The sequence below is a fragment of the Cygnus olor genome, chromosome 2 (assembly GCF_009769625.2).
Source record: "Cygnus olor isolate bCygOlo1 chromosome 2, bCygOlo1.pri.v2, whole genome shotgun sequence".
Classification (NCBI taxonomy): domain Eukaryota; kingdom Metazoa; phylum Chordata; class Aves; order Anseriformes; family Anatidae; genus Cygnus; species Cygnus olor.
In genome coordinates, this window is record NC_049170.1 from 115532088 (window position 1) to 115559368 (window position 27281).

The following is a 27281-nucleotide window of genomic DNA, read 5'->3' on the forward strand; positions in this document are numbered from 1 at the left end:
TTCATCATTCTTCTCAGTTGCTGAACTAGACTACCAGCGTATTATGAGGTAGAATTCACATGCTCTTATCATGATATCTAGCTTTTAGACATTTAAATGTCAGCAGAAGAAACTAAATCACTTCAAATTCCATGGTAAGATGCAGTAGCCTCCAGTGTGTGATTTATCTTGTCCTAAGATAGATAAACTATGAAGGACTGAGTGAATTGCTTGATCAGTTGGAAGCTGAAGACTCTTTCTTACTCCTGTACTATGAATACTACGGAATCATTGCCATTTCTTCCATAAAATCATTTAAGCCAAGCACTGAACAAGCTTTAAACATGCCAATGTCATAATCCTGAGAGAGTATTAAAATCTCTGAATATATCTTTAAATAATTTCCTTAAAAACAATATAACATTACAGGATAATATAGCGGGCCCCTGCACAGACAGAAATATAATTTATTCTTAAAAATAAGACAGACGCTTTTATAAAGCCCCCCTCTTATTAAACTTCAATTGCTACAATCAAGGAAATGCATCAGGCTCTAAGAATGCAGTATTTAAGGTATCCAAGTATTGTTACTAGTTCAGTACACCAGAGATCTCATAAGATAGGCTTTGTACATTATTTTATTCCACTTACGCAGAACACTAACTCAGATATTGCTAAAGCAACTAATGGATACAGTTATTTACAGTTACTAGGAAAGGCAGCCTTAAAATTAATTTTAAAAAGTATAGAAAAGAACCGCACTCAGAAACAATGTAGAATTACTGAATATTGGTATGCTGACTCATGAGTCATTTCCACATAATCTAACATACTTTGGTTAACCTGCAGTTTGCTAGAGCACAGTCTTTAACAGAAAGGGATGTATAAATTCTGTCTTCCCTGACAAATTTAGAAATCTATTGAATCAATGAATTCCTCAGTCCTTAATTTAAGATTGTCATAAATAGGAATTCTCAGAGTTTTTCAATAGAAATTATTGGATTCATGAAAGCTATTCTGAACAACATGAAAGCTTTTTTTTTTTTTAAATCTATATGACTCATCTTTGAGACTGCAATATCTAACTTAAGTTTATACAAATGAAAGTGTAATAAAAATGAACAGACTCTTAGAAACAAAATGCTTGTTTCTTGTAATTCTTATATCCATATTTATATAAAGCATAGTGTTCAGTAATGAAATTCAGTAATTCCCTTCAGTGGATTATACAGCTTAGTATCTGATACAGGAGATATAAACCATCATTTACAAAAAGATGCCATCTGCTGAGCAAACATGCAATCAGCAGGCACTTTCTATCACACTAGAATCCTTCTTGTCCTTTATTGATTTTCTTCATTGTGTTTCCAAAGCCCCTCAAGCAATCTGAGCCAGTGTAGCAAATGAAGAAAGCAAAGGACTTTTCAATGACCCCAATATCAATTCTGCTTTGTACTTTACCCTGTCTCAAGGCTATGGACCTCATAGGTTAGTACAAGCAAGAAACTGAAAACAGTATGTACACTATATGTATGTATATAGCTCCAAAACAACTGTGTAGAAATCTGACAGCCTAACCTTTGAGATTAAATGTATTTTAAAAAAGCCATAAAAGCTTTATGATTCACCTGTATATCTTTTAATTGTTTCAGCAGAATAGTTCTTTTTTTCTCCAGTTGTTTTTCTGTTTGCTCCTGTTGTTTATCTAGGTCTCGTAGTCTCTGATCTAAATAGGAGAGCTTCTGGAGAGAACATTCACAAAGAGATGTGTTAGTATTCAAAAATTATTGTCTTTCATTCCAGAGAATTCAGATAATACATTAGTTGTTAAATACTTTAACAGTCACCATACTTAAGCTTATCTTTGTTTACCCCTAAAAACCTATTTTTCCATCAACACAGTATGCTTATTTGTATGTTTATTTACTGTACGCTTTGAATGAAAAATCCACATCTAAAATAGAAAATATCTTTGCAGCTTTGCAATATTTATCAGTGTTTATCATCACACAGCAAAATATCACTGCTTACTCTTCTCCCCATGCGTCTTTACATTCCTTCTGTCAGGAAGCTACATATAAAGGTCTGTAATCAAAACACATATTTGGAATAGCTTCCATGGAAGTTGTATAAAGGACGAAAGAAATGTTTACTACTTATTATCACTAGCTCATGAAAAATACAGCTAAACACAGCTAATGGGAAGAGGAAGAAGAAGGAAAATAAATGATTGGGATATCTCATTTCTATATTTTTTCATTAATCCATTCTGTTATTAATTAGTACCTCAAACAAAACAGAAGTTCTTGTCTATTGTATTAATTTCATTTGCATCATTACTATGAGCACCAAATATTAAATGATAGAAATTATTAATACATGTAATAAGGACAATTTTACATTATGATATATACTTATATAAATCATATAATAGTTACATTATTAAAAGTTTTAAATTCAATTTCTTCTATAATAATAAGCATTAAAATCAGTATTAATATTTCCATTCTGAAACACTTTGAACCTTTAATCAATGAGAAAGTTCTTTCTTGAAATTACCAGTATCTTTCACACATCATTCACATACAAATCTGCTTGGGCAAACTCTGTTTCCAGGCTTTTAACACAGAAGCAAATACATAGCCATAGAGGATGATATATAACTTACACCACGCCTCTCTAGGTTTCAAAGAAACTAATGATGTGATCTTTGTCACATTGTTTCTACTTAGGTTTAGTTGGGGAAGGGCTAACAATATTAGTCACTGCCATTAATGCATTGTTTTGAAAATACTATTAACTACTAGAGGAATCTTTTTTCTTTTCTTCTCTTTTCTTTTTTTTTTTTTTTAATTTTTCAATTTGACTTATTAAACCTGAATCAAAAATAAACTATCACATAATTCATTGTCTGAACTAAAACTATTCAAAATTCTCCGTTGCATCTCCAAAAGCATTGAAGTATTGCTACATGCAGAGTATATCAAGAAACCTGCAAATAGAATAACAATAAAAACTGGAGAATTTCCAGTACTGGAGATCTCCAGTAGCAAGCTATTTACTTATTTGAGTCAGATAACTCAACCATAAACCTACAGACTGATGTTGCAACAGCTTCGTATAGACGAAGCAGCAGAAACTCTTCTGTCTGGGCTTTGACCCAAAATAAAACATCCTGTATCTAAACTAAATAGGTTCAAAAGATGTTGACCTTTCTTGATTGTGAGAATGATATGGAAGATGTATATGGATTACAGAAAACTCCAACTTCAGTTCTGGACAAAAACCATCAATAGCCAGTTTTGCTTAGTGTTGATTTTGAAACAAAAATGAAGGTATTTTGCTTTTTCTTTTTTTGACAGTAATGCCCTCCTCTTTCAGATACTTCAGAAATAAATCCGTTTACACTGATTATTGCATTTTCAGGTTCAGGTACATAAAACACTTATTTCCTTTGCCCCTTTTGAAAGGGATGCCATCCAGAGGGACCAGGACAGGCTTTATGGGAGGTGGGTCCATGTGAATCTAATTAAGTTCAACAAGGCCGAGTTCAAGGTCCTGAACCTGAGTCAGGACAATCCCAGACATGAATACAGGCTGGGCAATGAGTGGATTGATAACAACCCTGCAGAGAAGGAGTTGAGGGTATTGGTGAACAAAAATCTGTATATGAGCTGGCAATGTACTTTGCAGCCCAGAAAGCCAGCCATATCCTGGGCTGCATCAAAAGAGGCATGACCAGCAGGTTGAGGGAGGTGACTCTGCCCTTCTACTCTGTTCTTGTGAGACCCCACCCAGAGTGCTGCATTCAGCTCTGAGGCCCCCAGCACAAAAAGGACATGGAAGTATTAGAACAAGTCCAGAGGAGGGCCACAAGGATGATCAGAGGACTGGAGCACCTCTCCTACAAAGAGAGACTGAGAGAGCTGGGAGTGTTCAGCCTGGAGAAGAGAAGGCTCTAGACCTTATTGAGGCCTTCCGGTACCTAAAGGGGTCCTACAGGAAAGACGGGGAGGGATTTTTTAATCAGGGAGTGTTGTGATAGGGGTAATGTTTTAAAATGAAAAGAAGTTACATTTAGATGAGGTATAAGGAGTAAATTCTTCACTCAGAGGGTGGTGAGGCACTGGCACAGGCTGCCAAGAGAAGCTGTGGATGCCCCATCCCTGGAGGTGTTCAAGGCCAGGCTGGATGGGGCTTTGGGCAACCTGGTCTGGTGGGAGGTGTCCCTGCCCATGGCAGGGGGGTTGGAACTCAATGATCTTTAATGGTCCCTGTGAACGTCAGTTTCCTCTTATTTATTTTTATTTTTAATAAATAATACCACAAATTAAATTACACTACCAAATGGTTCAGAATTTACCACTTTTACCTCATGGTTTTCTTTAAATAAATTTTTACTTCTTTTAAACTTTGTTTCTAGATCAGCTGCTTCTCTCTCTTTCTCTCCTATCGTCTTCATATCTTCTTCTCTTTTCCTCAGTTTCTCTTTTCTCTTTTCCTCTAGCTCACCATATATTGTTTTAATCCTGGCCTGTTTATTAAAATACATATAAAATTTGCTTTCAGTATGAAATCAGAAGCAGAAGTTAAACATGAAAAATCTGAATCTGAAACAACATTCATATTGTCAAGTGAATACTTTAAATAGACAAAAAAATGCATATACAAAAATAAGTTAACAAATACATCATAAGGTGATTAGAAATGTCTTCAGAATGAAGGAAAAGTTGGCCTTTATGTCATCATATGCATAGGAAAGTTTGAATAGCCAGCACAACTGTCAAACAAATACAGCAGAGGAATCAGCAAGGAATATTATGAAATGCAAATATTACACTGACGCAGACAATGAAATTACAGTAATACTTAACCAAACAGTAGAATAGAATTCCATAAAAGATGGATTAAAATTCCAAATACTAATGCCAAGAGCAAAAATCTTTTCCAATGGGAAATTTGATCACCATAGGCATGTTCTTAGATTTAAAAAAAAAAAAAAAAAATGAGAGAGAGAGAGAGAGAGAATGACAATGAAGAGTGAAAAAGAGAAAAAAAAAAAAGACAAAATAAACGAACACCCTTCAATGCTTGGAAATACAAAATACAACAACCAGCTTACATTCACCTCAACTTTCTCCCTGCCAGGGAAATAAAGAAAGAGAAAGAAAGAGAAGTGTTATGTACCAGCAGACATGTTCTTCAGGAAGTGCAGGCAAGCATTACATACATTTTCAATTTCTAATACACCAAATTCACCATCACTTGAACTCAAATAATTATTTATCTGTCTAGCACTGAGTGAACTTGTAATACATATATAACATTATATTATATACAAGTGGAATGAAACTGGTACCATTTTGATTTCCTTTCATCTGTAGAACCAGAATGAAAGATGCCAGGAAGATTATTGAAAAGAAGGCTGGGAATGACCATACATGGCTTAATCTTTTTGAAGTGTTGTGTTAGGTGGTAAATAACTCCTTCTTCTAGTTTTAAATCATAGTCTACAAACATATTTATCCTTACTGGAAGTGTTTCAAGCAGTAAATGCAGGAGAATTTCTGAACTCCTATAGAATGGCACTACATTAGGTGAAGTTATGGATAAAGTTCCAGATGACAACATGGTTGGTAGATGGAATGGACAAGCTTCCCAGAAAACCATTAGCATTTCAGGAGCTCTGGTGTTTTACACTCTGATGGCATTAGGGGATTCCTTCTAGTTATCTTAGAACAGACCCTCATCTAAACTGCTGTGCACTTGTACAGTCAGTAGTTAATGATAGCTTTTGCTTCTTCAACAGCCTTTCACATCATAATTTTGTCCTATGAGTAAGAAAAATATGCTTGGGATCAAGGATATGAAGTTCATCTAATCCAGAAAAATGAAGTTGAAAAAAATAGAAAAAATCATTTTAGTAGAAAAAGAACTTAAAAATCTCCTTAAAAGAATTATAAGATATTTCTAAAGATGAACCTCTTTATTCTGAAAACACATGGACTGCAATGACAAAAGCAGTTCTGAGAAACAAATTTATTTCCCATTAGGGAAGTGTTCTGTTCCTATCTGTAGAAGGAAAGAAGTGGGCTAGAATTGCCACTGAGTGGTCTTTGCAAGAACCAAGAGAGAAGAAGATTTTTAATTCCAACAAACAATCAAAATTATTAATTCAAAAAAAAAGTAAGAAAGATGTTTGGAAGCACCAAATCAAACCTGTCATGCTGCAACAGTCAGACCCAGAAGCATTCCCTTCAGCCTTCTCTGAAGCAAAGCTTGTGAATCAGAGGGAAGTTGGACATCAAAGACAAGTACATATGGCAGAGACCTTGTGCAACACGTGGCTTAGAAGAGAAGCATTCAGCACTTCCTGCTAATGTCAGGGATGAACAGGAACTGCAAAATCTCTCTTAGAGACTGTCTTTCTAGAAGTGCAAGACATAGATACTAGATTCTGCTATTGAGCTCTTGAAAGTTTGAAGTCACAAAATGGAAAAGAACAGGCTTGTAACAGAAGAAAGATGGTGACTGTAAATATACACAAGCAAATAAAAAAAGGATCAGACCTCTCAAACAAATAAAATGGAAACAAAAGTCTCAGAAGGAGTTATGGTCATCACAGTAAATTCAGTGTTCATTTCTAAAGAAGAAAAGCCTACAAGACCTCTCAGATTACATCTCTCCTGTCTGAAACAACTGTAAAAGAAGGCAAAGAGAGTCTCTGAGCTAAGAAGACTTGCAATAAAGGACTGCAATGCCCCCATACAGTTCTGGCTATGTTCTTTAGATCAGAATCTACACACGTGGATCAAAATCCAACATTAGAACACTCACAGCATGTGAATATTCATTTCAGGATGAGCAGCAAGGATCAATGGAACCAAATTACCCTGTATCTCACAATAATGAGGGTGTGAATATTAATACTAGACATATTTTTCACAGAAGTATTACAAGTCTCCTTCTTAGGAAGGAAGAGATGGATCTCAGCGGCATTCATTTACCAACTATGAAAAGGCTCTCAGGATATTCTATCTACTGCTGTGCTAAATATGCATCACAGGAGATCTTTTCCAGTATCAAAGTGATCTTGGATAAGAAAAAATTGACTAGTTGTGCTCCTTAGCTGCTATCAAGTTTAACTAAGAATAAGGCAATTCTTGTACTGCTTGCAAGGGATTTGATTCAGCTTGTTTAGGGTGGTTCAAGTTTGGCAAGATCATTATCGCTGTATCCCATCTCTTTGCAGGAGGTACCCAACTGTAATTGGTAATATACTGCTTTCTGTTCTCTTGTCAGCATGACGCACCAATGGCAAGGACAATACCAACAGCCAGTTGGCATTTTGCTAATTTTTGTCTGTATCATGAAGGTCTCTGTGTTACTGGATTGCAACTTTGAAAGAAACATTGATTTTCATCTTCTTGCATAATAGGGAATCATGTAGTGAGCTCAGGAATGTTTCTCAGACTATCAGATATCTGACAGAAACTAGAGCTTGGTTCTGATAACCCCATCTTAAGGCCTTCTGTCTCTTGCTGGTGACACTCAATGCAGAAATTTAGGATTTCTTCAGAAAATAGTCCTGGAGCTTCCACTCTGTGTCCTTCTCAAGTCTTTAAGACTTTATAGTTACTACAACACATTTAATATGACCATTATGCATGCTCTCACAGGAGACACCTGAAGGAATCAATTTGCCAAACGATGGAAATAGATGGAATATCCTTTTTGTTGATGCCATTATTGGGATTTCAGTCAGAAAAGCTGAAGGAGTATCAAGACTTGCCTGAGGATTGTTGAAGAGCATCACTGAAGTCCAGAGAAAAATAAATTCTTTACTATGAGATTGGTGAGGCAGTGGCACAGGCTCCCAAGAGAAGCTGTGGATGCCCCATCCCTGGAGGTTTTCGAGGCCAGGCTGGATGGGGCTTTGGGCAACCTGGTCTGGCAGGAGGTATCCGGGCCCATGGCAGGGGAGTTGGAACTAGGAGATCTTTAAGGTCCCTGCTAATTCAAACAGTTCTATGATTCTATGATCATAGAATAAAAAGTAATACAAGCATGTTTTGTGCGAATTCAGCAGTTCACACCAGAAGAATATAAAATGGTGTTAAGGAAGCCTGTTTTATACATGCGTGTGTCAATATAAGGTATAGTAAGAGTCTGATTGCACTTGAAACTGAAGTAAGAAAGACATACAAATTCAAATTATAGTGTTGCTGCATATATATATTAGTACTGAAAGTTTTGTTGTTTTTTTTTCTTTTCTTTTTCTAGTGAACTGGAAATTATTGTGAATAACTAGGTTAAAACTAAAATATTCCATGTTTTCATAAGTATTAAAATTTTCCTAGCTGAAAACAAAAAACAGCAAACATTGTTACTTAGCAAAACCTATCAGCTTTCTATTTGAATTGGTCAGAAGTTACTCTAAGCTAATTTATGGTAGGAAGTAAAAAGAGTGCAGAAGAATTTAGATTTGAAGTAAACCAGTTACTGTCATGTTTACCTGAATAACTTTCCAAACTTCTTTTTCATCTTGAATTTCTTTTTGAAGATTCCACTCCAAATTCTTAAAAAAAAAAAAAAACAAAAAACAAAAACATATACAACACATAAGAAAACAAATTAATGGACAACAGCAACGAAAATTTAACACTAACATCACAGTAAGGATGACTACAACTTTTAAATTTTCTCTCAAGTATCATAAAATCATATAAAAAAGGAAATTACAACACCAACTCATGCACAATAGGTAAATAAATATAGATTATACTATATAAAAAGCAACAATATTTTCTTAATTTGAATAAATATAAAAATAATGTAGTTTAATTTTGGTACCTTAAGATAATTAAATGTGTGAAGGAGCTGAATGAGTTGGCTTACCTAAATGGCTATTGAATATCGAATGCTAAAATTTAAAAATATCTCTGTGCCTTCTGTATTTTATATGATGGAACTTTTTTTTTTTTTTTGTAATTTCTACTAAAAATCTGAATATGTTTTAGCCCTTTCTTATATGAGCATCCTACTCACACCACTTCTAGGATTACAGTTATATAGAAAATTATTATAGATTGCACATTGAAAACTCTAGTTTAATGTGTCAGATTAGCAGACGATCATAACTATACCTGATTACAATCTAAGTCAAATTCTAATTAGGGCTTTCTGTTTTCTTTTTTAAATGAATTAAGGGACTGAAAAACTGATTACTTAAGCAAAACTAGGTGCAACATGGCCAATAGTGAAGTAAGAAACAGACTCAATCACATCTATTGAAATGTACTTCTTGAAGATGTTTTATTCACATCCGTGTCTGCATTACAGAAGTGCATATGCCATCTATACTCAGAGAGGGAGGTTCTTGCATAAGCAAGTCATAAGCATTTCCTAGATGCCACATAAATAGCAAAATACAGAAGCAGGTGACAAACAACCCCATTTATTCTCAAACCCCAAATCCCAAAGATTATTAGAAACTTCAAGGGTATTGAAGACAGGGATACCAGCGTTCATGTGGAAAGCACAATTGCAAGGAAATCCTGTAATCAATGAGTAGAAGCTTTTTTTCTCCAGATGAAAGTTCATACATTTGCTCCACGGAAAACTCTGAGCAACAACCTGTACCCATGGCCCTACATTTCCCCTCACATATGCTTATAGGTTATCTCAATCTAAATCTACTTAGTCTGCTAGGTGGAGTGTAGCTCCAAAACCCAGCATCATTTAAATGACTAATAATAACACTTGGTAATTGTGTGAATATATTCTTCAGTCTGTTCAGTAGCCCATGGAAACAGATTAATTGGTGGTTACAGACAGACACTTTTATCAGACACACCAAGGGGTGATTGTTCTAACAAAATATCAGCAGAGACCAGGCAGTCAAATTATATAAATATAAATTGCACCTTTGTTTATATGACCATATTCAAAATTCATCACTGTTCAACTGTTTCTTAGACAGAGAGGTATCTTAGCTTCTGTGCACTCTATTCTCACTAAACTAGCAACTTTTAGCTTGCATTTAACTCTTGCAACTGGCCACCTTCCCTGTGTGTGTCTTCATGTGTATATGTATGCTTTTAAATTATTATAACCACAGTGCTTTTGCTAAGTTACAGTAACTGAGACTAACTATAGCAACATTAAAGCTGATAAGAGAATGATCATTCTGTAACTGTTAGTAATGGAGGTATTCAACAACAAGGATACTGAATCTACATGAGTGGTGCTGGAAAGCTATCTTATCACTGGAGATGGGACCATTAGCAATGGCTTAATGTAGAAGTTAAGTCATGACAACACATACAAAATGAAATTCTCTTACCATAAATGTATAACATTGAGATACATTTCTCACTGACTACTTGCCCAGGATACCAACACTATTTCTGACTTGAGAAGGGACATTAAGGAACAACATTCTGGAAATATCGGAAAGAAAATCAACACCACCAAACAGAAGAGAAGCTATTAGCAGCCTGACTGTATCTTCCAAAATTTGAAATTATGTCTAAAAGAAGGAAAACAGAAAAGATCCTGAGCTTTGCCAATTTAAATCTAAAAATAATGTTGCACAACTACGAGTTTTTAGAAAACCTACAAAGAACATTAGAACTAGTAACGAGTCTTTTTCCAAACACATCTGAGTAGGAAGGCTGCTAGAGACAATATAAAACCAACAGGTGATCAAAAGCACTGACAGACAGATTTGAACATGAAGCATTCAAAATATGATAGGAAAAATAGCCCAAATCCCAAATCAAATAAAACATTTAAAGCCCTAATAGGCAAACTGATAACATGTATTATTACGAAAAAATAAATGGAGAATTTAATGTAGGAGAGGAATCAGCATGACTGGGAAGTGGTGCCACAAAGTCATCAATTTTCCGAAGGATGTAACAAGTATGTGGAAAAGAGCATCTGGTGATACTGTCTACTTGGACTCCTAACTGGTATTTCATAAAGTATTATATGAATGACTCCATAAGAAATCAGTCCTCACATGACTATATAATGCATTCAAAGATAGAAGACATACAGTAGAAATAAATCATCAGTTTTCACAGTATCAGAGCTACACTTGGGTCCTGCAAGTATCCATGCAGGATCCTGTGGTTTCCAATTTATTCAGACACAATAAGGAAAATAGGTTATTTTGCGGAATGACTTAGTAAAACCATCTGGATTTTGTTTACAGTAGACAAAATTCAATGAAGGTAAATGTAGATTTGTACATTAGGTCAGAGTGTTATTTTTTTATATATAAGACTGGATTCTGAGGTGGCTGGTAATCAAACAGGAAAAAAATCATGAAAGTAAAACAGACAGTTCCATGACACTGTGAATAAAATTCTCCACTGCATTTAAAAGAATAAATGTAATGTTAAGAACTATTAATAAAAGGAAAGACAACAAAACAGGGATCATCTTTATACCACTGTATATGCCATTGTGTGTCTACTTATTCTATGCAGTTCTAGTCCTGCTTTCTTCCCCCATAATAATAGAACTGGAAAAGGTACAGAGCAAATAGAATGATGACAGATATGGGGCAGTTTTCATTCATGAAACAAGTTAATGGATCAGGAGTTTTCAGCCTGAAAAAGAGCAATGAAATAATAAAAGTAATGTATGACAAGTAGAAAGTAAATATGCAATGACTGACCATTACTTCTTTGAAAATAAGAACCACGGCCTTACACAGATAGGATATCCAAGGCAGAAAAAAAAAAAAGAAAAAAAATTAATTCATCACACAACATTTGACAAAGCTGTTGAAGACTTTATCACAAAATATCATGGATTTAAAAAAAATAAAAATGTAACTGAAAATAATAGCCAAATGATAAGACAAATTAAGACAAAAAAGACACAGGGCAGCAAATAAACAGGGGCTTTGCCTGAAACCCTTCTAAAGTGCTGATTTCTTAGACTAATTTTTATCATTCCCTAAATAACCATTAGAAAAATAAAATAAGAAGAAAGAAGAAGCAAAATAGACTCCCCTGCCTGTGCAGCTGAACATCCAATTATGTAAAAAATTCAGCACACAGCACTGAGAATGCAGAGAAAATGGTGCTTGTGAAATTTATATACAAACAACACAGAGCAAATTTAGCATTAAAACATATGGCCACAGAACAGTATAATATACCAAAAAGACAATTTATAGGACAAAACTACATGGTGCAAATTCAGGTATTGCCTGCAGTATACATTTAATCCAAGAGAAGACAACCTGGCACAGTGCAAGGCCTTAACAGCTCTGAGGTTCTCTAGACTATGTTTTACATTTTTTTCACTTTGGCTCTATAAGCCTTTTAACTGATTCTGTTTTAAATGACATTCAACAATTCCTCTTTTCTTTTTAGAAGTACAGTCTGGTACTTGGATGTCCTGTTACCTTTGGCAAGAACTTAGGTGAAGAGGAAGGCAGGAAAAACGTGGAGTGCCTAGTATGCCAATGCATACTATAAACTGGAAAATACTATGATGTCCTTAATTTTACTGATTAAAAGTTAGGAAATCTTAAAATTATTAGAGAAAATAAAACTGTTACGGTCTTTTCTTCCAGGCAATCTATACTATACATACAGTAGAACGCTAATGAAGAATATATGAAACACCCTGGCATAAAAAGACTCTTGAAAATTCCCCTGATTATTTCTTTTCTGTACTTCTGAATGCTGAATTTTACACTTTTCAATAACACTATGGATATGTACAATGTTATTTATTAGGAATTATGTAATGTGAAAAAACAGAAAACACTTCTCAGTCTTGTAAGCCTTCACAATCGTGTCAAGGCTTGTGGATGAATTTCATAAGGATGAATTTCAATTTCAGTTCTAGATAACTAATGACATCCAAATGATAATTAAATATTTTCATTTGCAATGTTTGCATTTACTAACGAATAAAATTGTATTGACTTAAAAATCCTTCTAATCATGTAGTTACAAAAGAATAATATGGTTATTTGTTATTATTCATGTTGAATCACTAACAAAATCTTAGTAGTCTTTAATATTTGTCAACTTTAATTTTTAGCCATCATTACCCATGACCATTTAGTAACCAATTTATTTTCTTTTCCAGAGACTATTATTTTCCACATTTTCAAGTGTTTTAAAGTGCATGGTAAAACCCAGAAATTTTACATTATTATTTGCTTAATATTAGGTTGCTTGCCCAATAATTCTCTGTTACAAAGATTTTTTTTTCTATTTTTCCAATCTAAAAATGAATTTAAATTAAAAAAAAGAAATCACAACCTTGTAGGAGATTTTTTCTGCAGTTATTTCTGTTTGGATTTCCTCATACTTTGCTTTTTTTTCACTGTAAGACAGTTCAGTTTTACAGAGCTCTTCATTTAGTCTTTCTATTTGTTCTTCAGTCTTCTGTATGTGTTTGCAGACAGTTTGGACTTCTGACTGATATGTCTTCTTTTTTCTTGAACTGTTAAAATAAAACAGACATTATCTTACATAACCTTTTATAAAGTAAGGTAACTAAAAGGAAAACCCAGTATCAAATTGTAAAACAAAAATAATTGAAAATCAAAACCAAAAGCAGTATTTTACACCCTTTTATTTGATGCTGAATACATGAAGCTCTTCCTCAAAACTTTAAGCCTTCTTTATTCATGAGTGTAAGCCCTGATTGCTCATTCATATCAAAGAATTATAACTACCCATTTTTTATTGTTTTCCTACACATCCATATTGTTAACCTTCATCAGAGAATCACAGAATGCTTAAGGTTGGAAGTGACCTCTGGAGATCACCTGCTCTGACTCCCTGCTCAGGCAGGGCCACCCAAAGCAGGGTGCCCAGGCCCATGTCCAGGTAGCTTTGGAAGATCTCCAAGGAGGGAGATTCACAGCCTCTCTGGGCAACCTGTACCAGTACTCAGTTACCCACACAGTCAAAAAGTGTTTCCTGATATTCAGAGGGAACCTGCTGTGTTTTCATTTTTGCCCATGGCCTTGTGTCTTGGCACTGGTCAGCACTGAAAAGAGCCTGGCTACGTTCTCATTGCGCCTTCCCATCATTTATTCATATACTTCAATGAGATCCACCACGGGCCTTCTCTTCTTCAGGCTGAATAGCCCCAGCTCTCTCAGCCCATCAGAGGAGAGGTTCTCCAGTGCCTTCCTCATCTTCATGGCTGTACATTGGTCTCTCCCCAGCATGTCCAGGTCTTTCTTGTACTGGGGGGCCTAGAACTGGACCCAGCACACCAGGTGTGGCCTCACTGGCACTGAGCTTTGGGGATTGATTACCTCCCTCAACCTGCTGGCAACACTCCTAATGCAGCTCAGGATGCCATTAGCCTTCTTCATGGCTTGGGCATATTGGCTTCTACCTGCTCTAGTTTTACTAAGATAAAAGCTACTTAAATCCTCCCTTCTCTAAGATTATACAGAACAATTAAAGTGAGGTAAGGCAAGCACATATCCCCGCTCTTTCTTTTTCCTATTGAAAATATAAAGGTTGAATACGAATATACTGGAATGCACAGAGAAACAGCACAAAGAAATTATGAGAAGGACAAAGATCATAGGAGACATTGTTAGTTCATGTTGAACTTAGCATCCACCAGGAATCCTCACCAGCAAAGCTGCTTTCCAGCTGGGTGACCCCCTGCATGTTCTGGTGCCTCGGGTTGTTCCTTCCCATGCGCAGAATTTTCAGCTTCCCCTTGAACCTCATGATGTTCCTGTCAAACCATTTCTCCAGACTATCCATGTCCCTCTAGATAGCAGCACAACCCTCTGGTGGTGTGTTCTCTCAGTTTTGTATCATCTGGAGTCTTGCTGACAGTAAACTCTGCCCCATCATCCAGCTCACTAATGAAGATGTTAAACAGGACTGGACCCAGTACTGACCCCTGAGCTACACTGCTTATTACTGGTGTCCAGCTAGACTTCATGCCACTGACCACCACCCTCTGTGCCTGGCTATTCAACCAGTTTTCAGTTCACCTCACAGTCTGTCCACCCAGCCCATACATCAACAGCTTTTCTATGGGAGTATTATGAGAGGCAGTGTCAAGAGCCTTACTGATGTCTAGGAAGACAATATCCATGGCTCTCCCCTCATCTCCAGGCTGGTCGTTTCATCATAGTTTATCATGTTTGTCAAACATGACTTCCCTTTGGTGAATATATTCTGACTACTGATGCCCTGGAGGTATACAAGAGACATGTAGACATAGCATTAAGGGACATGGTTTAGTGATAGGACATGGTAGGTCTGGTTGATGTTTGGACTTGTTGTTATTTAAGATCTTTTCCAACCTAAATGATTTGATGATTCTGTGATGTTCTTGTCTTTGTGAAATGTGCCTGGAAAATGGTTTCCAGGATTAGCTGCTCCATCACCTTCCCAAGGATCTAGGTAAAGCTATTAGCAAACACATCAGAAATGGATTAAAGGGTGTCCCCATCAAATTCATGAGCAACAAGTTTAATCTTCTCTATGAAACAAGATCCTTACTAACAGAAACACCTTCCCTAATTTCTTCAGAAATTCTATAGCAACTTTGTAAAATGGAGCAATTCTACCCTAACGCAAAAGAACATACAAAAATCACAGTATATTCAGAAAGGAATGTGAAAAACAAAGCACAATTATATTGAGAATGTTTGTGGGAGGCTACAAAATGCTCAGACTATCACACTAATGATCTGACATGCAAAATATTTCCAATATAATGCAAGAGATTAATAGCAGATGAGAGAATTTAAAGGTTTCTGAGAATAAACATCCTATTTCCTTCATGACACTTAATGGCAAAACAACCAAGAGAACTATAGTTATTTATAGCCTTTAGTTAAAACACACCTTATTTAGCCAAGAATTCCAAGAAGATAAAAGAAGATTTTCAATTTCTGTATTACCCAAATAAAAATCCATACTAACAACACCATTCCTTTCTGTTGTGCTTGTATTCAGTAGAATAAGGGGAATGTAACTTCTCTGAAATTTTAGTAAGGATTAGCAACTCTTTTTTCCCTAAGAATTAATACTTTTCATGCGAGGTTACTGGTCTTGAAAGTAGGATTGAGAATATGCAAGGGTTCTATAAAAAAGCATTCCAGAAAATCCTTTTAAGAGTTAACTAATCATAGGAAAGCAATGTACATTGGGGATTGTGTTAGGCTGACTAAGAATCATGTTCTTCCACTACAGCAAGATACATTTTAAAAGTGTTTTTTTTTCATGTGAATTAACACTTTTCTTTAAAAAATATTTAAAATTGAATAATATAGTCAGCTTCCTCTCATTGGTTCCTAGGACTAAACTAAACAGCTGTCTAGAAAGGTATTTTCCCTTCAGAATGTCTTCAGATCATCCATTGAAGAAATAAATAGACTGAGTTTCTGGAGAGCTTCATTACTAGGAACTTGTAATATTCACTGTCTGGGTCTGTGATCCAAACTTTAGCATGCATTTCTTGAACTCCTGAACATGTGGAAGGACACAATAATCATGACACACTCACAACAATACTAATTATATATGAAAAAGATAATGCTCAAAAAAGATTAGCCAATGCAATTGAAAATAATAAATTTGTAAAGGTACATAACGAACTTTTAATTCTAAAATGTTCTTACAATCCCAGTAGTAGTTCCGTGAATATCAGAACTCTACTGAAGCTTGGTTTCATACCCATTTGAGTCCCATGGTTGATTTGCTTGATTGTGTAAGGTGTGAGCTCCAACTTGGGAGCATTAATAGGGACATGCACATACCTCCTTCTCTCTTTCATCTTTGTGTTTATACCCTGCCTCGCCTTTTTCCTACATCTCATGTATAGAATTGTTGGGGTCTAGTAAGGAATGTTTTCATGCTGACAGGATGTCTGTATTCAACTCAGTTATCAATTTTTACAAAACTTGTGAGAATGTAATTATTTTCAAGAATTTTTCTTTTCAGCTGACTTTGCTGAAACTAGATAACAAGATTCAAAATTACCAGGGGGATAAATAGCAATGTGTCAGATACCTAAAAACAGCATACACCTGGTGTCCAGATGAAGTAGGAACTGAAAATTGGTTTTATTTTCGGTTATGTTATTAATGCACTGGGAATATTAAGCACAATATAGTTTAAAGTACAGCTATTTGGAATCAAGAAACTGAGGAGCTAAAAAAATATGTGCATAATGTCTAACAAGAACTCAAAGAAAGTAGAGAAATGTAGTATTTCAGATTCTATTTTATAAACATCATAAATAAAAAGAAATACAAATAAAATCTATAAAAGCTTTGCCAAAATGTTTTTAAGACTGAGCTTTTTGCTAACAAAGAGAATTCAGAATCTTCCTTGTTTCATTTTAATTGTCAAACTATGTATACAGTCTTTGGCAGAAAAAAAAAAAAAAAGCTTTTTTTCTTTCAAGTCAAGGTCAAAAAATCTCAATGATAGATTTCAGCCTAAAGAGACTTGAAATTACTGAAATATTAGTTATAGACAGACTTAAAATAAAAGCAAGGTTCTGTTTTATAGGCATGCTTTCAGTGAAAAAATAATGTTTCTTTTCTATGTTTATGTTTATATTGTTAGTATTACCTATCTCTGAATTCTTGCAAAAGCTCTTCATTTTCTCCCTCAAGTCCTTCATTTTCACATTTCAAAGCATCCAGTGCTTCATCAGTTTTGAGAAGCTTTTGCTTTATATTCTGTAGATCACTTTCTCTGGTGGATTTCTAAGGATCATTAAAACATTAAAACATCTTTAACACAAGTCAAAATAAGTCAGGTCAACACAGAAAATGCAAGTACACAAAAATAATATATATAAAAATAATAAAGAACTTACTAATTCTTCCATAGCTTTAACCATTTCAGAAGAAGCATCTGATATTTTTATGCTCTCATCAGCTTGGGCAGCTACTTTGTTATTCATGTCTTCTACCTAGAATATATTTTAAACAATTAAGTAATTAAGTAATACAAACATCTCCTACATTTCTTTGTAAAAAATGAACAATATATCTTACATTAAAATTTAAAAGGAAGGCTATTAAAGAGTAACTGGAGATATTTCATGCTATGTTATTTATATGCACATTCCCATTGTTATGTATCCAAGCAGAATCTTTAGACTTCATGGTATCAGTAAGCACACACTCACAGTCTGCTAATTCATACATGACATATGGTGTGTAATTGAACACAATACCTTTAATTCCTCTCAGCCTCAAGATTTTCCTTAATATCCCAAAATATCTATCGAACTAATACAGAGATTAATACAGAGATTCAGTGATGGACCAACCAACAGAACTAATGGAAAATGAGGAAGTTAGGGAAGCAAGCATCTACAGGATAAGGAAAACATTTAAAGTGGATTTAAGTAGGTAAAGGCATACCTGCTCACACTGAGCTTAATGAACTGTGCTTTCTTCCTGTCTCGTTCCTCTGCAGAGACTGAAGTAACATAGCTATCCTGACAGAGCTTACCTATACAATCTCTAAAGAGATATGGGTCTAACTGGAATATGATAAACTAGAAACTGGTACATAATCAACAGGATGAAATTAAATCCAAACAAACACAAAGTGCTGCTATCAGGAAGTATGTGATACACAAATTCAAAACAGAAAATAATTGTAGAAAGACCAGTTTTACAAGAGAGACAGTTGCAAATACTTGTTGATTAAATCAAAAATAATCATATAATGCTCTAGGTCAAAAAAGATCTATTAAATATTTATAAAAATCAATAATAATTACTTCATGTCCTGGTTTCAGGTAGGACAGAGTTAATTTTCCTCCTAGTAGCTGGCAGGGTGCTATGTTTTGGATTAGAATGAGAAGAGCGCTGATAACATGCTGATGTTTTAATTGTTGTAGAGCAGTGCTTACACCAAGCCAAGGACTTTTCAGCTTCTCGCTCTGTCCTGCTAGCGAGCAGGCTAGGGATGCAGCAGGAGCTGGGAGGGGACAGACCCAGGACAGCTGACCCAAAGTGGCCAAAGGGGTATTCCATACCATCTGACGTCATGCTAAACAATATATAGGGGTGGCTAGCCGGGGTGGAGGGGGGGGCCAGCTGCTCGGGGATAGGCTGGGCATCGGTCAACGGGTGGTGAGCAATTGCATTGTGCATCACTTATTTCGTACACATTATTACTATTAATACTATTATTATTATTATTATTATTATTATTATTATTATTATTATTATTTTCCCTGTCTTAATAAACTGTCTTTATCTCAACTCACAGACTTCACTTTCCCGTTTCTCTCCCCCATCCCGGAGAGGGAGGGGGGAGGGTGAGCGAACGGCTGTGTGGTGTTTGGCTGCCAGCCGGGCTAAACCACAACACTTCATTAAAGCTTGAGGTGTAGCAAGTCCTCAACTGAAGTAGTATGTACATTTCAGGGCTCCGTAATTTAAGATATAAATATACTATTAAAGTCCACAGAGAAAGAAGAATGGTTAGGGATTAGAAAACATGATCTATTTGGAAAGACTGAAAAGAAGCACCTTTAGCAATCTAGAAAAAGCAGATCAAAAGTCTTTTAATATATAAAATATTCTAAAAAAGATACAGAAATCAACTGTACTTCAGGGCACTGGGGGAATAATAAAGAGAAACTGGTTACATTTACAGGGGAAAAAAAAAAAAAGATTATGAGCAAAATGTCCCACTTTTTAAATTGCTAGTATTTAGAAAGGGTGATTTAGAAATGTTTTTCCCTTTTTCATATGTTTTTAGAGCAAATATTTTGACAAGAATGACATTAAATACTATCACACTGTGCAAGGTATGTTAGATAGTCTCTTGAAATCCCTTCTAACACAACTTTTCTAGTACTTTCAAAAATAAAGCAGTCTTTTTAATACACAGCATAACCCCAAAACAAACAAACAAACAAAAAACTTATAAGGACCTCCGTCTCCTAAATTTATTCATTTTTCATTTGTCTGTCGCTTAAGCAGGTTAGGTAGTTTGCAAAAAAAAGGCAAGTCTGTGAGGTTCTCACAAATTAAAAGCAGAAATCTAGAAAGACCTGACTAGGGATATCTGTGAAAGATGAGCATGAGAGTAATATGCTTAATTGCAGTTTCTGGAGCATAACACAGAACTGTTGCTTGATCTTTTATGTGCTATGTGGCTTTCTAAAGGAGATCTAAGGTATGAAGGTGTATGTTGTCAATACAGACAACAAATACAGACTTATAAAACCACTATATGGAAAGTTCACTGTGCATTTGAGCATTATGAATACTGTTCAGTTGTTACATCTCTTTTTCATTGCATAACTGCTTCTGAGTTTTCTATCACTATGTGTGAAATACGGAGTTATATCCAGTTATGCATTTAAATCCAGCTGGCAATTAGTGGTGTTGGGGCCCATCCTCTTTAATATCTTTACTGATGATTTGGATGAGGGAATTGAGTGCACCCTCTGTAAGTTTGCAGATGACACCAAGTTGGGGGGGAAGTGTTGGTCTGTCAGAGGGTAGGAAGGCCCTGCAGAGGGACCTGGGCAGGATGGGTCGATGGGCAGGGGCCAATGGGATGAGGTTCAACATGGCTAAGTGCCGGGTCCTGCACTTTGGCCACAACAATCCCATGCACTGCTACAGGCTTTGGGGAGAGTGGCTGGAAAGCTGTGCAGAGGAAAAGGATCTGGGGGTGTTGGTCGATGCTCACCTGAACATGAGCTGGCAGTGTGCCCAGGTGGCCAAGAAGGCCAATGGCATCCTGGCTTGGATCAGGAATAGTGTAGCCAGCAGGACCAGGGAGGTGATTGTCCCCCTGTACTCAGCTCTAGTGAGGCCTCACCTCGAGTACTGTGTTCAGTTTTGGGCCCCTCAGTACAAGAAGGACATCAAGGCCCTGGAGCATGTCCAGAGAAGGGCTACGAAGCTGGTGAAGGGCCTGAAACACAAGTGCCGTAAGGACACAAGTGCAGTTGAGGGAGCTGGGGTTGTTTAGTCTGGAGAAGAGGAGGCTCAGGGGAAACCTTATGGCTCTCTACAGATACCTGAAAGGAAGGTGTGGTGAGATGGCGGTCGGCCTCTTCTAGCAGATAACCAGCGACAGGACTAGAGAGAATGGCCTCAAGTTGCACCAGGGGAGGTTTAAGTTGGAAATTAGGAGACATTTCTTCTCAGAAAAAGCAGTCAGGCATTGGAATGGGTTGCTCAGGGAAGTGGTGGAGCCACCACCATCCCTGGAGGTGTTTAAGGAAAGGGTAGATTAGGTACTTAGGGACACAGTTTAGTGGGCAATATTGGTGGTACATGGATGGCTGAACTAAATGATCTTAGAAGCCTTTTCCAACCTTAATGATTCTATGATTCTATGATTCTATCATATCTGTCCTCTTTTTAACTATATTACAAGGTATTACTACAGAGTCAGTTTTTCTTAATTCCTTCTCCATTTTTCATCTTACTCCAGAGAAAAAGAAAGGAAATTCTTACTAAAATCTCTCCTTCACAGTTGTTTACTTTCAAGTATTTTGATGTAGGTTTACTGCTCCACATAGCAAAGAACATGAAAACTTAATTTACACTTTTTTTTTTTTTTTTTAATCTATGTAAGAAGACCAGACAGTGTTAACATTCTTGGAAACAGAAGTAAAGATCTGGAATAACTGTATATGTAACTTGACTATTAAAGTCACTAAATCTTTGCTCTTGATACAGGAAATAGTTTATGCCTTTTTCACATTTTTCAAGCTGGTCCAAAAGAATCTGTTGAATGACAGCTACTTTGCAGTTCTGCAAAATAAGATACAGTGTATATAATGACTTAGAAACAGAATAAGGCAACAAAGTCTTTCAGAAGATGTAAGATTAGACTGAACAAATTTATTTTGTCTAGAGCAAGGATGGCAGAGTAGAGATATTACAAATCTTCAGGCATACGCAATGTGGTCATAGTGACAAAGGGAATAATCTACTATTTGTACCTGCTGTAGCAAGAAAAAAAAAAAAAAAGTAGTAGATCAAATTTTACAAAAGCAAATTAGAACAAAATGCTTCTTTTAACTGTTAAGAGCATCTGACTCCTGTTTATACAGGATTTACAATGTCCTTCAGAATTTACTAAGGGCAGAAGACCAACTCAAAGGGGACTCAGATACAAATCTCTTTCTCCTCTTTCTCTAACTTTTATTCCAAATAATTTGTTATAGATTCAGTAACACCTTCAGATGAAGAAGTCCTAAGACTTTTTAAGAAGTCTTTTAGCATCAAATTATGTCTTTGCACTGATGCAACAAAGATATGAGCCACATGGACACCAACTACAACCAAGTAATACTTAGCATCTGATTCTTTTCTATCCCTTTGTTTCTCAAGAAGTATCTCAGGATAAACCTTTATTTCTTGAAAACATTTCCAGAAGTTCCCTGTACAGATCATTAAAAGCAGGTTTGCAAATATATCAGCATCCAAAATTTCCTAAGTCTGATTTCCTATATACATCTACCTCTTAACTTCCGTTGGTTCTGTTTGTTATACACAGCATTATAAGGAAGCAGGTATGAAGATACTATAATTTGTTAACGTATTGTCTGCCTCAAACATTTCTACTATATTACTCAATGCCCAATCTCTTTCTGCTGCTAGTGGCAACAACAGAGCATTAATTTTGATGCATTACTGTATTAGGAGGGCATTGGTTCCCCTCAGTGCCTGGAAAAATATTTTGATGGCAGGCTACCAAATGAACGCATCTTAAGTCTCCAACCAAGTTTCAAATTCCAAATCCTCTTCCATTAGTTAAAGGGTAAAAAAAAAAAAGATTGTTGTTGAATTGCTGGACATCAATAAAGAAAAAAAGAATAACGGAGGTGTAGGTAAATATACGATTAATTTGATGAGGAGGCTTTTTTTCTCATCTTTGAAGAGCTATGCCCGTATAGATAGAGAAAGGTGGTTTTGATACATACAGATGCCTGTCTTATCACAAACCTTGGTAACATGGAAAAAATAATACTCAGATTTGTCCTTATACTGTTAAAAGTCGTAACATTTCCTAAATAATAAACCACTCCTCCTAGATCATATGTCAAATAAATATTAAAAAAGCATTAATCAAGACAAGGGAAAAAAGACAGAAAAAAGACAGAGAAATATTACATCACCAATTATGTCTTCAAACTTGTTTCTTGATAATAAAATAATGATGTATGTGACAGTTTGCATGTTGCAATTTAGATCCAATTAAAACACCGTTTAATTTGCTAAGAATAATCCCAGTATTTTCTCATCACTCCCAAAATAATTCCATTCTCCCACAAACATTTCCGTGATGATCAGAAGAATCACTTTGAGCTTTCTAAAATCCTCTATTACTTTTAAAGGTTTATTAACTTGTAAAGATTTAGCCATGTTTTTGAATGAAACTGACAATAACAGCTCAGCTGTGTGCTAAGCCTAACTCTCATCTTCAGCATAAACTAATCGATGCAGAAGCGGTCACCAAAAGGAGCAGTTCCATGCTCCACCTTATCCCTGTTGCGCATTTCACCTTCTCCCTTGTTTTGGTTTTAATACCCAATTGGTACCCACAGAAATGTATCAGACGAGGGGAAAAAAAAAAAAGATGGAAAAAAAATCCAGGAGAATAAAAAAAAGGTTTACTAACAAGTACTGGTTAGATTCGAAAACAGCATTTTTCTACATATCAGTAGCAATTGCCAGTGCCAGTAACCGTAAGTAAACTGTAATATACAGCTGAGCGTTGGAAAAAAAAGGAAAGAACATATCTAGCAAAGGCTGTCTATCTCTACCTTTTTTGGTCATGCTTAGCAGTTTCAGTCTCTTGGGGAATGCAGGATACACTCCACTTAGATTCTGGACCTCACTATCTAGATGCACAAACCATATTAGTACTGGGCATGCACAAGAGAATGAATTTCACAGAGTCACAGGATGTTCAAGGTTGGAAGGGACCTCTGGAGGTCATCTAGTCGAACATCTCAGCCCAAGAAGGGCCACCTAGAGCAGGATGCCCGGGACCGTGGCCAAACAACTTTTGAATATCTCCAGTGAGGGAAACTCCAAATATTTATTTTTAGAATTATTGTTATTTTAGTGCTATTTTCTTTATACATTTGCATGTATGTACATGTACGCATAGGTATAAAAAATGACAAGTTCTGTTGTGTGCATCTAAGTCCTGTTTTAGGCACCTAAACATTGCTTTGGGCCTGATTCATCCTTTTCTCTAGTGGTTCCACACACGGAGCTGTAAATTAATTTAAAACTCCTAGTCAAGCATCATAAGGATCTCCAGTTCATGTTTTAAACTGCTGTGTACAGCAACACAAGATTAAAAAAGGAATGCCCAACAAATCTAGGAGAAAACAGGAATTTTAAGTAAAAGAAGGTATCACTCTGCATGCTGTAGAAAAGGGCATGATATGCCATCTCAGGACAAAAAAATCTACTAATTCAAGAAGACAATCATGTTGTATTGCTATATACACACTTCCAGATGACTTAAGAAGATAAGCAATATTAGGTAGATATGCATACAACAACTAAAAATACACAGGTCACTCAAAGCAACATAGGAAGACTACGACACTTTTCCTAAAAAACCCTGAAAACTAATATCACAACACAAGAATGAGTAAGGTATTTTTATACAATTCTACCACTTTTTATTTTTAAATCAATACTCGTATTTTTACTTTTACAGAGGACCGTAACTCTTAAACACACAAAAATATTCAGGCATTCATGTACTTTTCAATAAAAGATACTCATTTACTTGCTTGTTTATAAATATTCAAGACTCACTTTGCTGTTCCAACATTTTGCATCTTCCTGGATTTCTGCTTTTTGCTTCACTAACTCCTCAAGGTGTTTTTCATCCTTTATAATCTTCTCCTCTGTTTCTTTTAACTTCATACAGTATTCGGTCCAAATAAATTCAGAATGCTTTAACTCATTCCTAATAGAAATACACAGAAAGTGAATCCATCTATTTGGAAATATTCCAAGGTAGTCCCTCTCTATAAAGGAAAATGTAAAGCAGATCTGAATTAGTAAAGATTTATTTTGATTCTCTACTACATTTCTTGAACAGGTATGCATGAGAGACTTTCAAAATATCTACCCTGGCAGGTTCACACAATTTCAGTCAGAAGTCAAAACTAATCAGGCTACCAGTTCACTTATACTTTAAACAGTTTGCCAACAGTGCAACTTCCAATTGGACCTCTAAACAGGTATCAGTGTAGTTGAGTAGAAGACTTTGCATCATACCTCAACATATTTATTAAACAAAATAGCAGTCAACTTCTTTTTCTACTAGAGGCTAAATATAATTTAGAGCTATCTTCACTTAATCAAACTAGTTTACTGTCATTTTGTAGATGATTGTCATTTGTAAGGAAAATTTTTTTCTGTATCATCTTGTAACCAGTATCTTTGGTGCCACCATGCAGGTAAGACGCCGGTTCTTCATGCAAAAAGAAACTTGCATACAGTAGACAATGTCAAAGGAGGGGATAAAGACCTTAATTCAGCTCTGAATAGCAGATTTATCAGCACACATTGCTTTTATCAGAAAGAAAACTACCCATAATTACAGAAAGAGTTAGTAGTAACTAAGTAACTACAACAGTAGTTGGGAAAACACTCCCAGGAGACACTGTTAGGCCTCATTATAGGCTGTGCACAGGTCTTTTGCTACAGCTCTGTAAGAGAATGGATTTGGTGAAAGGCAAAAGAAATAGAGGGATATCAGGTTAAAATTTTACGATGACTGCTGATGTTTCTCCACTATTTTTGTTTCAGAAGGAAGAAAAGAGTCTCTCCCATGCTCCCCAGAGAACTAACTCAACCAATAACATGACTTAAGCAAGCATGCCTTAAATGGCAAAATAAATCCACCACAGCAGAACTAAGGCCAACAGTAGCTGTATTTTACAAACATCTACTGCATTACAACCCCCCAAAAAACCTTGAACATGTGTTGCATATCTAAACACAGTAAAAAAAATAAATAAAACAGTATGACGACAAGACTTCAGTCAGTAATTCAAGAGCCATTCCTACAAGATTACTTGATACACTTCCTTTATTTGCTTCCAAGATATCTATACAGTGATAAAGACTTACTCTGCAAAGTCACATTCCAAAGGTCACAGAATATATATCATGAGCATGAAACCTAACACTTCAAACACCTCTACTCTCTCAGGTCCCACCAGTCATGATAGACACATATAAATGACACTTGGAATTATTCTGATGACAGACATTTAACAGACAGACTGTAATTTTCTTCTCATACTGCCTATCAGCCACAACTTTTCTGAGTACAATCTCATGGAAAAATACACTATTATCAGCCACAGTGAATATGTGGAAAAATAACAGACTGTGCTGTGTGATGTACCCCAGCCTCAGTATTTTGAGTTTCATACAGTATTCATCGTTCTCTCACTTATGGTATTGAACATAAAGAAAAGGGTACCAACTGAAGAGCAGTCTTTCAAGTCTGTGCCATCAGAAATTTGTCTTTCTCACACCTATACAATTCTAATCCTCCTTAGACAGCAACTGAAGGGTCTGCTTCTTCTGGAATGTAAGCCATTCTTTAATTAATTCTGGCATTCTGGTTTTAATTACAAGTCTAGCAAATGGCTGGAAAAATAATACAGTAGACAAAAAATTAATTTCCTCAGTGAAGGGTAGAAAAAAATATTCTTGACTTTTTCTTATAAATGCTGATATTCCTAAAATCACTGGTATCACAAACAGGACAGGTTGCAAGATGCACAACAGTCTTCATCATTGCCATGTTGCACAAATAGGAAATCCCTTAACTATGTGAAACAGAAAACATACATGGTGTATTTCTATTAACATATCAATACTGATGAAGTTCAGGTATTAGTTACCTATTGCCATTATCACAGGGATTTCACTTCATTATGGTTGTTTCAAACAGACAGATTTTTTTTGCTGTAAGCAATGGTAATTCTCCTCAGAAAAAGGCTTGTGACAAGAAAACTGAAAAGTGACAATTCACCAGTAACTACCTGACAACCTAGACTAACACCACAATTTCTTTCCATGAACATGAAACAAACTCAAAGTCTTGATTTCCACCAAGACTACCAAAACAAAACTTGAAAACTGGCCACGCTGTCCTAAAACTACTAAATAAGCCAACAGCTGTGATGCAGTGAGAGAATTCCAAAGAGAACTGAACAAAAAATAGGTCAATACTGGTATCTCAGCATCCCATATCTGCTGCTTTGGTATATTTACTAAT

The 27281-nt window shown here is 35.7% G+C and overlaps 1 protein-coding gene across 1 annotated transcript in view; it reads right to left on the bottom strand.

The window, feature by feature from the left end:
- Positions 1-27281, bottom strand: part of CCDC178 (coiled-coil domain containing 178) — a 180581-nt gene that overhangs the window by 122513 nt on the left and 30787 nt on the right. Inside the window, 7 exon segments of the mRNA XM_040550306.1 lie at positions 1608-1721; positions 4352-4513; positions 8495-8557; positions 13278-13461; positions 17586-17722; positions 17836-17931; positions 24794-24947. Coding sequence (XP_040406240.1) covers positions 1608-1721; positions 4352-4513; positions 8495-8557; positions 13278-13461; positions 17586-17722; positions 17836-17931; positions 24794-24947 — 910 coding nt within the window.